The following is a 14,953-nucleotide window of genomic DNA, read 5'->3' as shown; positions in this document are numbered from 1 at the left end:
CTTTGCCCCAGGATGAGAACGGAAATTGTGTGCTGGCGGCACAGCGGCAGCACGAGGCCCCATTAGCGAAAGCACGTCGGTAGTTAAGAACAGTCTCAGGTTAAGAACGGACCTCCGGAATGAATTAAGTTCATAACTAGAGGTACCACTGTATACGGAAAGCTCTCTGTAGATGCCCAAAGCTGCTCTCCCTTTTTGTATTTGTATTCCGTATGTTTGGGTACCAGGCCCTGGCCTTCACGCTGAAAACTGACTTAGATTACCCTGTCCCAAATTATACCTTGCCTCCATCGAGTGAAAATCAAAACCACACCGTGTATTTCACTTGGTGCTCCAGTTAGTGAAAAACGTGGAATGAATCTTGCCTCCCATCCATTTTTCTTTCAGGTGACATGATTTAAGCACAGTGAACACAAGCTAATTTAAACTTTCATCATTCACCATAGACATTAAAAAAGAGTTCTGCACTTTTTGCAAGATTAAAAGGCAGCCCAGGGGCAGGGATCCAAACATGACAGCTGGCTAAAATAAACCTCTTGTTAATGCAAGAGCCACTTAAGGGGGGAACACACACTCCACAGCCAGCATGAAATGCTTTCTCATTTCCTTAGTTTGTCTCCCTTTTGCCTCTTGAACTTCTTCATCAGTCATTAAGACAGAAGTAACTCCAGCGAGTTTAGTGGATGAACCGAATGTTATCACAGTTTCCTTCCCTGCTTTCAATTTCTGCCTTGAAAACTCATCCCAGATAAGAGGTAAAAAGGGGAGGAAACTGCTGCGGCTTCTCAGGGCTCTGATTTATTTCTTGTGGAATGGTCTCAGAAGGAGCAGCAGCCTCTTCCCCCAGATTCCAGGGGTTCTTCAGGCATCCGATGAAAGAGCCTGATCTTTGGGAAAGCCCACACCATAAAAACCCAGTGCCTCTGAGGTACTAGAGCACACTTTTGTTTTCTGACTCTCAACCCCTTGCAGATAACATGGTAGCAATTCATATTAATTGGCACTTGTGCACTTTCCCTGCATCTTATTTCCTTTTAAATCTTTCCCCATCTCCCATGATTCTTGCCCGCCCCCCCCCTCTTTGGGTTCATTCACACTTCCATTTGTCCCATGGTCTCTAGGCATGGGTCTGAGAGGCTTTTCGTTTGCCCTGCTGCTTTCGCAGGGAAAACACACTGTTTAATGCTGAATTGTAGCATATGTAAATTGGGCTTTCTGCAGACTGACTTTGGGCAAGCAAAAATCCTATCGGAACCATGCCTGGAAAGCATGGGGCAAACAGAATAAAATGTGGACCAAATGGAAGTGTGGATAAGCCCTTTTCTTCCATATTTGTCCTGAAGTTGCAGGAAGGTGCCAGAGTAAATATTGAAACTATATTTGAGAGCTCTGAGAATCCTTTTGATGCTTTTTTAAAATGAGCAGCATTTTTGCCAGCTTCCAGCTTCCCATCCTAGGAAGCCCCCAGAAGAGTTCTTAACTAACTGAGGGGTTGTGTACAATGAGCAGATCAAACAAAAGCAATTGAAATAGCTCAATACAACGAATGCTTTCAGCTGAAGATGCAACTTATACTGACTTCTCCAGTCTCACTACAGTAGTATCTTGGGTTAAGAACTTAATTCATTCCGGAGGTCCGTTCTTAACCTGAAACTGTTCTTAACAGGAGGTACCACTTTAGCTAATGGGGCCTCCCGCTGCCGCCGTGCCGCAGGGGCGCAATTTCTGTTCTCATCCTGAAGCAAATTTCTTAACCCGAGGTACTATTTCTGGGTTAGCGGAGTCTGTAACCTGAAGCGTCTGTAACCTGAGGTACCACTGTACTATTCAAACCCTTCATGGCAAGCATCTCTGGTACTTAGTAGACAGCTAACGCTGCTTCACTGTGACCCACTAAAACTTGCATCGCAAACCTGCGCCAGCCAAAAATCTCCTGCCATCTCACTTTCTGTGGTCTGCACCCCCCACCGCAAACCCAAGAAGAGAGTACCCTACCTGCCTGCAAGGGAAGGGAGGTGGGACGTGGAAGGAAGCAACACAGCTAAGAAAAGGTGAAGTTCAGAGATGAAAAATGGGATGGGGAGAGAACCCAGGCATCATTTTCCTTTGGCCAGGCAAGCACCTCTTTCCCTGCACAGTGCCAGCAGCATACGATGTATATCCCAGCACAGCCTAACCAATGTGCAGACTACTGTACAATCTTGTAATCCTGAACAGGTAGTCCGAACACTGGGCAGACGGAGTGGAGCCTCTGAGTCCAAAAAGCCGGCAAGCAGGTGGTGCACTTACTTCTTTCCTGGGCTCCTGCCTCCGGGCTGACCGTTCTCAGGGGAGAGAAAGACAGAGAGACAGAGAGAGGGGGGAAACAGGCAATGGGAAGACCAAGTCCTGTCAGAAGAAGCAGCTTACTTTACCCGCTGCCAGGGAAGAAACATCAGCGCCAGCTTCGGTGATCCCCGCATCCGCAGAATCCATTCAACCGTCCTGCCCCTTTCTTCTCCAAGCTTCTTCATACGGAAAACCACCCAGATCCCTTCGGCCACATCGCAGGTTCCTTAGGGGGAGGGAAAATAGAAACAAAATTAAATAAACGAAGAAAGCAAACAGTTGTCACCAACTGAAAAATTGGGAGAAGAGTCTCTTGGAAGATGCAGCCATGTGCTGGAGGTGGAGGAGTTATGGGTCCTCAGCTCCTTTTAGGGAACCCCCACATCTGGTCAGCTCTTGGTAGAAGATCGCTTGGGCCTGAAGTATCCACACAATGCTTCCATGAAACGCTTTGTTGGTTTTTGTGGTTGCTGCTGCTGCTGCTGTTGCCCCAAAGGAACTCCAACTCTGCTTTGGCTTCCAGAGCAAATGTCCAGGGAGTGCGGCATTTGTGATCAGGTCCGCCACAAAGCTTCTTTGCTCCCACGTTGGCCACTTGCCTTTGCAGTTAGCCTCTGGCTACTAGGAGAGTGATCTGGCTCCCTCCCACACCTCCTTTGTGGCCTCCAGTCCCCACCCAGCATCTGGCACTCATTGTGGCTCCGTCATTCTGGTCTTTGCGCCTCCCTTCCTTCTCCTGCTTCTCTCCTGCACTTCTGCCTCAATTGACGTGGCAGTGCAAAACTAACGAGGCTTGAAGGAGGAGCTTGCCAGCTGCTGGGAAGGTCAAAGTTCGACAGGAACTGAGCCGCCTGGTGGATAAGGTTGCGAGGGAGGGGAAAAGAAGGCTCCATACCTTGGATGGAAACTCAAGGAATGTTGTCTTCCCTCTGGTGCGCGGCTCCCGTGTAGCGATTCCAGATGTTCCAAGGGCCATGTGCTCTATTTCCTCTCCATTGCTGCAGGGATAAAGGCTGCTTTATGTGCAATATGCAAACCCACCAGCACACACAAGATGGGGGTGGGGGGAGGCAGAAGAAAGGGAGATTTGGAATCCATGGTTTAGCAGGGATGAAACAAAACTAGCAACCGATCTGGAGGATGTGGGTCACTCCCCTTGCTTTTCGGAGGCCCGTCATGACCATTCTTCCATTATACTCACGTTCCCTGACTTCTGGAGTGTGGGATGCAAGGCGTTTGGCGCAGTTACGCAAGTATGATCTGTTCAGGGGAAGTGAGCAACAAAGATTACTTGCAGAGCTGGGTCATCCGCTCAAGAGTAATGTATATAAACTTTCCCCATTCAGATCCTACAAGGCAGCTTTCTCCAGTCTGGTAACCTCCATATGTTTTGGCTGGGGCTGATGGGAATCAGTGTTTCGCACCCCCCCCCCCCGAAAAATAGGACACACTTTTGTTTTCAACAAAAATAGAAGTGCCGGTACTGCATATCCTTGAGTTGTTGTTGTTTAGTCGTTTAGTCGTGTCCGACTCTTCATGACCCCATGGACCAGAGCACGCCAGGCACTCCTGTCTTCCACTGCCTCCCGCAGTTTGGTCAAACTCATACCGGTAGCTTCGAGAACACTATCCAACCATCTCGTCCTCTGCCGTCCCCTTCTCCTTGTGCCCTCAATCTTTCCCAACATCAGGGTCTTTTCCAGGGAGTCTTCTCTTCTCATGTGGTGGCCAAAGTCTTGGAGCCTCAGCTTCCAGTGAGCACTCAGGGCTGATTTCCTTCAGAATGGAGAGGTTTGATCTTCTTGCAGTCCATGGGACTCTCAAGAGTCTCCTCCAGCATCAGAATTCAAAAGCATCAATTCTTCAGCGATCAGCCTTCTTTATGGTCCAGCTCTCACTTCCATACATCACTACTGGGAAAACCATAGCTTTAATTATACGGACCTTTGTCGGCAAAGTGATGTCTCTCCTTTTTATAGAAATGAGCGAGGGGCTGAACTCCAGTCACATAAAGACAATAGGTGAAAGACAAAATAGTAGAATTGGTCATGCACGTGCTCAGGGGTGGAGCAGGCATTTGAGCCTCTGCCTTAAGTGCATCAACCAATTTAGGACACCCTTTGGACTTTTACAGGAAGGCAGTTGTGAAAGGCATCTTGCAAAACTCATCTCTCAAGCCAATCTAAAGCAGTGGTGGAGAGGCTTCGGTCCAGTTAAGGCTGTTGGACTCCAACTGCCATCAGCTCCAGCCAGCATGGCCAATGACCAGGGGTGGTGGAGTTGTAGTAGTTCAGAATAGGAGTATTGTTGGCTGCCTTTCTATCAATGCTGATCTGTTGTCTATCCAACTTGACATTGTCTACACTGGCCGGCAGCAGCTAGCTCTCCAGGATTTCAGGCAAGAGACTTTCCCAGCCCTAAATGGAAATTCTAGAGTTGAATGCAATGCAAAATGGATGTCCCACCACTGTGCTAGGGGTCCTTCCCTCACTTGGAGGGGCCGCAGGTACCAACCCTGGCTCTAAGGGTTGAAGCATCTTTGTCACATGAGCAACAGGAACATACCGAGAGGCAGCGAGATCCATCCACTTTTCCTCCAAAGCTGAATACGCCAGCATCCAAGGGGTGGGTGTGGGGAGGGTGTGAGCTTTTCATTGTTGTTGTTAAATTTATTTCACAACCTCCCATAAAGGATGCTGGAGGGAGGGACACACACACACACACACACACACACACACAGATAAACTCTCTCTCTCGCCTCCCTGCTTGAAGGTAGAGGGTTGTAAGCCAGGGCTTGCAAACATGGTCCCGTCTGAATGTTTCCAGACTCCAACTCCCATGAGCACAAAACAAGTGTGGCTAGTGGCCAGGAACAATGGGAACTGTAGTCTAACAGTATGGGGGGTGGCCACAGGCTTCCTATCCCTATATGGTACCTAAGTGTAATGCATGTGTGCATTAGAGTACGTTAGACACACCTACTCTCTCATCCAGAGATATTATTTCTGGAGACAGAGGGTATAGCGTGGGGGCCTGGACCCTGCACAATGAGCACAGTAGCATTATAGGGCATGTTGAATTTTCAACTTCCAAATTCCCAAAATGCAGGCTGCTAAATTTTTTTAACACGACTTGGGAATTCAAAAGATATTTTGGTTAAATTAATATAATTTAGTTTTGCTTAGTAAATAGAATGTGTGTAAAATTGCATTGGTATCATTTAAAATGATTGCCAGGTACTTGCATTTATACATTGTTGTTTTTTAGCATTACCTGACATTTTCAGACGGTAAAATAAAGATTCTTTGGTTTTCCGAAAGCAGTTTATGTGCTTGTCCATCAAACGGAGACTTACCAAGCGAAATGTTGTCAGAACACAAAAATAACAGCAGATTTGAATTCCTCACATCCAAAAGCATATTTTTTTTTTGCAATAAATTTGCGAAATGAAGTTTTACCCCCCACCCCACCCAAATGGCACGCCTTGCTGTAGCAACTCACCACGGTGACATTTTGACGAGGGATTTCTCAAAAGACAAAAATCAGGATGGTGATTTATTAGGGTGGTACAAGTTACACAAATAAGGACGGCTGGAGTGTGTGGGAGAGGATGAGAATATAACTCCTGCCTATCCATACCTACTAAACAGGCACAGATAGAAGATGCCCTGCGTCTCCTCCCCCCCCCCACTGCCCCTCACCCCCGATCCCTGGGTGTCCGTAGATCCTTGAAGGGAGTGCCTCTGAGTTATGACCAGAGTCTGCTTTCTCTCACCACTGAGTCACCCTTGCACGTGGATGGGATATGTGTGTGGGTGAGTGAGAGAGAGGAAGCGGGGGGCTGCAGAGGGGGGAGAACGTGATAGGTGCCCCCCCACCTCTGTTTTATACCTCTATTAAAATGCTGAACTCATGTTACCACCTCCCTTTGCTCCGTGTCCCAGAAAAAAACGACTACCCACAAATCATCTGAGCCTGGTTGACTCTGAAGCTTCTTCTCCCTTTCCAGCCTCAGGCTCAAGGAGAGGTGCCTGAGAATGAGAGATGCAGTCAATAATAATGCAGATATAATAAGGCAAAAAACAAAAAGTGAAAAAGGAATGGGAGTATCTAAATGAATACCTTAAAAGCCAAGGTTCAAGGACAGAAATCTGGCTGAGTCCGGAATAACCTTGTGAAGTGAAAGGATAAGAAAGAAGGATTTATATCTGGATGCTAGGATAGAGATGATAAGGAAAACAGGAGGACACAATGAGAGGTAAAGGAGGTGCTGTGGGATTGGTGGAAGTCAACGTTCGTTTTTCTTTTTAGTGTTTATATTATTAACTTGTAAGATATGGATTTGGATTTATTTTTTTTGGAATGTTGGTTTTTGTGTTTTGTGAACAGTGGTACCTCTGGATGTGAACGGGATCCGTTCCGGAGCCCCGTTCGCATCCTGAAGCGAACGCAACCTGTGTCTGAGTGTGTGCGGGTCACGATTTGCCGCTTCCGCGCATGCATGTGACATCATTTTGAGCGTCTGCGCATGCGCGAGTGGCGAAACCTGGAAGTAACACGCTCTGTTACTTCCTGGTTGCCGTGGAGCGCAACCCGAAAAGGCTTAACCTGAAGCAACTTCAACCCGAGGTATGACTGTATTGTTATCTTTTGATATTTTTCGTGTTGTTGTTGTTGTGTGGAAAATACTAATAAAATTTATAATTAATTAAAAAAAAGAGAGAATGAGAGATGCAGGCTGCAGATGTCTTGGTCCTGAGCCCAAACCTGTATCCCACCCCCAACCCCAAGGCAGGCAGGCACCTACTCCTCCTGCCAGTCAGCCCCCGCCTGCCCGCCCCATCCTACTCGTTTGGCTGGGATGCTTCTGGGTCGTTTCAGCCACTGCACACACACATACCCACAGCTTGATTGCTAACACATGGGCTGGAGGCTCCCATCCAACACTTTGAAGGTCTCGGCCCTCGGCAGCTCGTTACACATTTTCCTGTCTCTATATTCAGGAAATGAAGTCAGAGCATTGATATAAAACAGGCTGGGCTGAAAGGGGAGAAGATGGAAATACTTGAGAGGCTGAGGCCAGGAATTTAGAGTGGGGGCCAATGGCACAGCAGATCATGTGTGCAAGAGAAGGGTCATGATACTGGGGGGTCCAAGAAGGTCTCTTGCATTGCACTGCAAGTCCTCCCGGCAGTTCAGTCACATCCAGATATGCCAGATTGCAACCCTACCTGGTACTTTGAATCCTAGGGTAGTTTGCTTGTTGCTAGTCTGGTTTATTGCATCCAGGACTGCTGCAAAAGTTTGAGCTTGCTTCACTGGTGTTTCCTAACTGAGCCACATAACTGGCAAGGGGCAATGTGTGCTTTCCAAGAGCTGAGCTGCTAGTTCAGAGCAGAATTCCTTTGAAGAACTCTGTAGCTTGGGTGTGTGGAAACTGTGGATACTGTTTGAGGTCAGTTGCAAGTCAACACCAGAACATGCAGAGCAGCTGTAGGAACATATAGCCTACAGGACTGCATCCTACATTAGGAAATTCCTACACGACCTTATAATCTTGACCTTCTACCATGTATGCATGTAACAACAACATACATAATATAATCGGATGTGGTTATTATTGCAACGAGAAGCATGCATGTGTCACACCAAAGTTTGGGAAGGGACTGTGTCATAGCCAAACAATGTGACCAGCAAGAATCATGCGGTTCTTGTTGGCCTCCAGATGACAAGCTTGAATGTTCCCCAGGATAAACAGCAACAATAGGCACTTAGAAACCAGTGTACCAGGAAGAAGCCTAGCCTAGATTATTTATTCCTGACATGCTGTGTTTCCATGGGCAAGGAATTTTAAATGTAGAAGGACACTCAGATAAGAAACCCATTGCTGGCTGTCCACTGTTGTCCATCTCAGCAAGAGCTGCACCGTATGATTTCCCTGCAGCATACAGCTAAGTTGTGAAGCAGCCCTTAATGTTCTTGCATTTAGCACATATTAGCATTGAAAACTGAATGAATGTTAGCATTGAGGTACCTCATCCAGAAGAACAGGAAAGCAAATTATTGTAGTTGGGTTCCTCCTCCCAGTGACATCTTTCTGGTGGTGAGATACCATATCCTATGGCTTCAGGATTTGACATGGGTAGAAGTTATTGAGCAGTAACTGTAAGCAGCAGCAGCAAAGGATTGTGAGGCAATGGACTGTGAGCCAGATACACCCTCGCTTTCTCCCATTGCAGCAACATAATAACCTAAGAAGAAGCCAATGGTCCAACCATTCTGGCCTCCTGTTCTTACAGATTTCTGTGGGACCTGAACATGTGCATTCCCCTCCCCCATTATTTCCAGCAACTGGTATTCATAAGCACCGCAGCCTGTAATCATCAGATGGGAAAGGCCTTTATGGTGCCAATGAACACCCTTGTGAGTTTGCTGCAAGGACATGATGACAGTAGAACAACTGATACAGGAAAGCTATCACTGTTCACCTGCTTCAACTCACAGAATTTTCCACCCCAAGATGTGGTGATGTACAATGTCTTTGGTAGCATTAAAAGGGGATTATACACCTTGAGGGTTCTGCCTGTGGCTATTAGCTAAAAAGTCAGTGCTAGAGCACATGTTTTGCATTAGAAATATTGCAGTTGCGCTCCCTGGCATCTGTGGGTAGGGCTTTGGGAAGGACTAGGGAAATCCTTGTCAGAAGGCCCAGGGAGCCACTGACCCATGTCATAAGCACCAGCTCCTGGCCCGGGGTGCACTCCCCCCCCCATAGTTTTTTTTAGGGGGCTGGGCCCCCCTCATGTTGGATCCCCTCAAACATCTTGAGAAACTGGCACCTCTGCTCTGCTCTTTCCAGGCATGTCTGAGCACCTCCCCCCCCGGAGATTTCTCCGCAAAAACCCACTTTTTAAAGCTGAATCAGAGGCAATGGCAATCCATGGAAAACCTGAATTGATGCTTGCTTTGATTGAGCACTAAAGAGCGGGTTTTCACCAGGAAAGCTCTGGGGGAAATGAAAGGCAAAAATGCTCGGATATAGGGCTTTTAAGTGCAGACCAGTGTCTGGGAAGCATGGGTGAAAGATAAATGTGGATAAGCCCTTAGCCAGTGTGGATGACGCTGAGCTCGATGTACCAGATGCTCAGTATAAAGCAGATTCCTATGTTCCTTTTTAATGCAACCCATACAGAGCCATGAGAACTAGAATCTTATTTTTTGGCAGACAGTAGCTCAATGGTACCTGCTTTGCATTAAGAAGGTCCAGGGCTTGGCTCCCATCATCTTCCAGTACAGCTGGGAGACCTCCTCCCCCCCTGCAACCCTCACAGCCATTTAGCATAGGCAGTGGTGAGCTAGGAGAACCAATAATTTGCTTTGTCTTTCTGAATACCAGTAACCTGGCAATGCAGGCAAACAGCAGGTGGACTTCTGGCTTCATATCTTGCATGTGGGATTCCCAAAACCATCTGGTGGTCACTGTTGAACTCTGGGGTTGGGTTAAGTGGAACCTTGGTTTGATGCAACAGAGGTCTCAGGAACTTACGTGCTGTAGCAACATAACAGAAGCTGCTGGATCAGGCCAAGGGAACTTCGGATCCAGCATCCTGTTCTCACTGTGGTCAGCCAGATGCTTGTGGGAAACCAGCAAGCAGGACCTGAACACAATACCCTATTTTTCGCCCTATAGGACGCACTTTTTCCCCTCCAAAAATGAAGGGGAAATCTGGGTGCGTCCTATGGGGCGAATGCAGGCTTTCGCTGAAGCTTGGAGAGCGAGAGGGGTCGGTGCGCACCGACCCCTCTCACTCTCCAGGCTTCAGGAAGACATCCGCAGCCTAGGCAGCCCTGCAGGAGTTCCCGCAGGGATGTCTAGGCTGCGGATAGCAGCCTGCTTCCCGGAGCGTCGGGCGCCCTGAAAGCAGAGCGCCCGGCGCTTCGGGAATACATCCGCAGCCTAGGCAGCCCTGTGGGAGGTCCCGCAGGGATGTCTAGGCTGCGGATAGCAGCCTGCTTCTCGGAGCGTCGGGCGCTCTGCTTTCAGGGCGCCCGGTGCTTCGGGAACACATCCGCAGCGTGGGGAGCCCTGCAGGAGTTCCCCGCAGGGCTCCCCACGCTGCGGATAGCAGCCTGCCTCCGGGCGGGCGGGCCCCCTGAATCAGAGCGCCCCTCGCGCTGGGCAGACATCGGCCAGCCCCACAAGCTCGGGGGACAGCAGGGAGGCGCAGCGCCGCCATCCCGCTGTTCCTCTACCTGGTTCGGTTTCTTCGACCTGCTTTTTTGGGGGAAAATAAAGGGGGAAAATTTTTTCTTTATTTCCCCCCCAAAAAACTAGGTGCGTCCTATGGGACGGAGCGTCCTATGGGACGAAAAATACGGTAACTCAATGGGTGGCCTTGGTCAAGTTTTAGCCTGACTTAAAGCTCACAGTTGTTGTGCTGCAATTTTTTTAAAACAAACAAACAAACATCACACTTTTTCATTCTGGGAAAAGCAAAGGAAATGACTACTAACATGACCTGACCTCAATGTGATTCATAGATTTGAAAGTGGCCACCCATTTCCATGCCTATGAAACAACTGAACGGGATCGTGGAGTAAAATGCATTTCCAGAACTATGGTTCCTTGCGGGCACATCCATCATCTTATAATCTCCTATGACGTCGCCTGCTGCTTGCCTTTTCTCTAAATGAAAACATACCGGATGCTGCAACCTTTCCTCCTACTTTCAGGAATGTGTCTAGCGATCCCTTTAAAAAAGCAAGTTATGGATGGAAGTGAGAATAGTGAGGCTGTCTCTGCACTTGCACCCCAGGCAGGTCCAATATTGAGAGGAAGTGTGTGGACATAGCAGGTCTCTGGGCCTGAGGTTCTCACCCCTGGGCTAATGAGTGATTTCTGCTCACTTTTCAAAATCTCCTGTGGCTACAGTGTTTGTGAGACACACCGTCTGTTCTTTTCAAACAGCAAGGAGAAAAAGCCCAGCAACCCTGTTTGGTATAGTCAGATCAGTAGTCAGAATTCAAACAACAATGCACACACCATCCCCTTCTTTGCTTTTGCGGTTTCTAGTTAGATTTTGGCGCCTGAGAATTGCCAGCCAGCCAGCCTGCCTTTCCCATTTTCTGTCATGCTGTAAGAGATCATGTTGCTTCAGTTTTCCAATAAAGCAGCCGCAATAATGCAGGAGAGGCTTCTGGGATGACGGGAACGTTTGTCCCTCTTCCTGGTTTAATGGTTCCCCCTGTAGGTCATTTTAAATATACCAGTATTTTCTACTGATTTGCAACGTGGTCACAGAAAGATGCGTTTATGGGTTTAGACCATAGCTGTCAACTTTCAGATTTGAAAATAAGGGATCAGCAGCCTCGAAAATAAGGGATCAGCAGCCTCACCTGTCCCGGGGACAGTCTACGGGATATCTAACAATCCGGAATAGCAACGGGAAACGGCGCTGGAATAAGGGAATTTCCCGCAAAAAAGGGGGAAGGTTGACAGCTATGGTTTAGACTGGGTGAGCTGCTTATTGACCATGCCGGTAACACTAGAACAGCATAACACTCTCTCACAGGACATCTGATGTAGCTGAATGTTGGAGTATTCAGGACAGATGGAAGAAAGTCCTCTACTCAGAACACATAGAGGTTTTAGAAAAATCATTTGTTGTTAGCTGCCCAGCAGTCCTTTGGGACGAAAAGTAGGATATAAACAAATAAATAGCTAAACTTGGGAGGCTTTAAAAGAGGATTAGACAAATTCATGGAGGATGACGCTATCAGTAGAAGAAGAAAAAGAGTTTGGATTTGATTTCCCACTTTATCACTACCCTAAGGAGTCTCAAAGCGGCTAACAAGCTCCTTTCCCTTCCTCCCCCACAACAAGCACTCTGAGAGGTGAGTGGGGCTGAGAGACTTCAGAGGAGTATGACTAGCCAAGGTCACCCCGCAGCTGCTGCCCAAGACAAATTGCCTCAGCCTTCTTCATGGACTCTTCAGCCTTGATGGCTGGAGATAGCTTCTTGAACTGCAGTTGCTGGGAACCTCAGTGGGGAGCGGGCTCTTGTGCTCAGATATTGCTTGCGTGCTTCCCAGAGACATCTTGGTGGCCACTGTGCACAGAGTTTATGTGTGGGCTGTGCAATGCCCCGTCTTTATTGAACATTTGTTCAGATGCGTTTGTTGGGGAGATTATGTCTTCCAGTCAATTGCAGTCAATTCTCCCACACTTTTCCTTGTATTTCCCCACCATTCTCCTAACTGTGAATAGGACTTTCCATTTGCTCCGTGCAGAACTGTTTTTGTTTTGTTTTTACAGAATTGAGGGTTGGTTCTATGCTCCCTGCCCTTCTGGGTAGCCACTTTAAGAAATCACCTTTGGAACAGCATTCCTGTGTGTTTTGGGAAATAGTGGACGCTGTTCACTACGTTAGCCGGTGTCCTCTGTTTAAAGATTCTTGTGGGAAAATATCTGAGTTTATCCACAGGGATAGATAGATAGATGATAGATAGATAGATAGATAGATAGATAGATAGATAGATAGATAGATAATTTATTACGGTCGGACACCAGCTTATAAAAACACACTTGGGGGTACAATCCCAGAAGGAAAACAAACATTTAAAACAATGTACAACAATAAATTTAAAATTTATAAACATAATAAGCGTATAGACACTTAAAACTTTAAGATAAGCTACCGCGAAGAGATGATCCAGAGTCACCCATGGAACCGAGTTTGGGGATTTTCTTAACGAACTAGTTTGGGTCGGGGGATGGTCTGCGCCTACAGATCTGTACACAGAATCTGGCGACCATCCGGGTCGTCTTATGATCTTTGCCTGACAGGAGAGGGTCAATTTCTTGCTTTTCCAGGAGGTCAGCGAGCCTCACCAGCAGGGGATCAATGGTCCACAGGGATAATTTTATTACATCAAGTGAGATAGTGTGCTTTTTGCTGTTGGACAAGGGAAGTCACATTACCTTGCATGCTTCTGGAAATCAAGAGCCGGTTTTGTGGCTCAACTCTGAACATCTTTCTTCTTCTCTCTGTTATGACTTATAGCTAAATAAATATGATGGTTGCTAATGCTATTAGCCCCTTTACTTAAATAGAAATCTGCACACTCCACAATGGTGTTGAATGCTTATCAGGACTGGGAAATAACTGGCGGGTGCTCTTGTGCCTTTCAGGAAAAAGAGAAGAAATACATGTTGCCAGTGGATAATCTGAAGGTGCGGGATGTCGAGAAGGGCTTCATGTCCAGCAAGCACATCTTTGCCCTCTTCAACACTGAGCAAAGGTGCTGCCCTTTATCTGAAATTCCAGTAATACCATTCCATCTGCACATTTGGGGGTTTTAGAAGGGCAGAGAATGGCAAGTGTGAGGAAAGTGAGGTCGTGGGATGGCAAGTATTAGGACGGTGAGGGTGTAAGAGGACAGGTGTTGGCACCATGGTGGCAGAAGGTGACAATTAGTAAAGGCATCAGTAAAGGCAGAGGATGGCAGATGTATTTACTTTGGGGATAATTAGGTGTATAAAGGACAAGGGGGCTGATGCTATAGGAAAGTGTAAAAGCACTGTTTCCTAAACTCTGAAAGCCCTGCTTTCTAAGGACCAAGCAGGATACAGGCATGGGAGATCTGTGATCAGGATATATCACATTTTGTTTTTAAAGTTCAAAGGAACTACTGGGCTCTGTGACTTTCCTGATGCAAGGCTGGTGGCTGCCTGTGGAAGAGCCAGCAATAGAATGCAATGGTGGAGAGATGCAGAAGATCCCTGGCTGCAAATGATTAACCCAGCTGAATTGCACAGAAAAGAAATGGTTTATGCCTCACATTGATGCAGCTGGCGTTGCAAGCGAGGCTAAGGATGAATGGGAGCCTCTCTGCACCCTGCTCTCCCTCAGTGTTATGATATGAAATTGTACCCTCTGTCTGACAAATAAAACTCAGTTCAGATGATCCTCCAAATTATTATTTGGAAAACTGGGGGTTGCACCCTCCTCCATTGCTCTGTTGATTTCAACCTACAGATGGATGCATCAGCATATTTCCAGCTCATGTCAGTTTCAGATGAGTTCTTTCTTATGTAAGTTCCACCACCCCTTGTGCAGTAATCTGCCATTAAAAAAAAAAATCTGTATGGAAATTTATATTTAAAGATGAGCTCTATCTCATTTCTAAATATATTTTATCCTAAAATATACCTTTGTAAAACCCCTTTTGGTCCATTTTTTCAGCTGAGCACTGTATTGCAAAGTTCAGAGAAGTGCAAATTCTCACATTAGACTGGTGGGTGCAAATCAGGACCCTTTATGGCAGGATTAACAGAAAACAAGTTAATGAAGCATCCCTACTGGAGCCATGGTTTGCTTGATGTCCAGACTGGGCGAATATGGCCGGGGATAACCTCCAAGTCATTTTTTGAAACTGTGGTTTGAAGAGGCTTTGCAAACTATGTTTGGAAATGGAACTGTTCGTCAGCTGACAGTCTCACAAAAAGCAGCATATAGACTGATTACTTCCTTTTGGCCCCTTTTCCTTAGTTGTTGGCTAACTTATGACTACAGATGGGAGAGAAACTCAACTCAGTTCTCAGTTAAAGCCAAATCTACCTAAT

General features: G+C 47.0%; 1 protein-coding gene across 22 annotated transcripts in view; it reads left to right on the top strand.

The window, feature by feature from the left end:
• The window catches only part of DNM1 (dynamin 1), a 133,550-nt gene that overhangs the window by 92,264 nt on the left and 26,333 nt on the right, over positions 1-14,953 (top strand). For all 22 annotated transcript variants that reach the window (XR_014544050.1, XR_014544051.1, XR_014544052.1 and 19 more), the window contains one exon: positions 13,520-13,629. Coding sequence is in view for 18 of the 22 variants with exons in the window: in XM_083597274.1 (XP_083453400.1) it covers positions 13,520-13,629 (110 nt within the window). In the remaining 4 variants the exon portion in view is untranslated. The remainder of the gene's footprint in view (positions 1-13,519; positions 13,630-14,953) is intronic.

This window comes from Podarcis filfolensis (genome assembly GCF_964270895.1).
Source record: "Podarcis filfolensis genome assembly, chromosome: Z".
Classification (NCBI taxonomy): Eukaryota; Metazoa; Chordata; class Lepidosauria; order Squamata; family Lacertidae; genus Podarcis; species Podarcis filfolensis.
The sequence above is the reverse complement of the archived record's forward strand: the minus strand, read 5'-3'. Positions and strand labels throughout refer to the sequence as shown.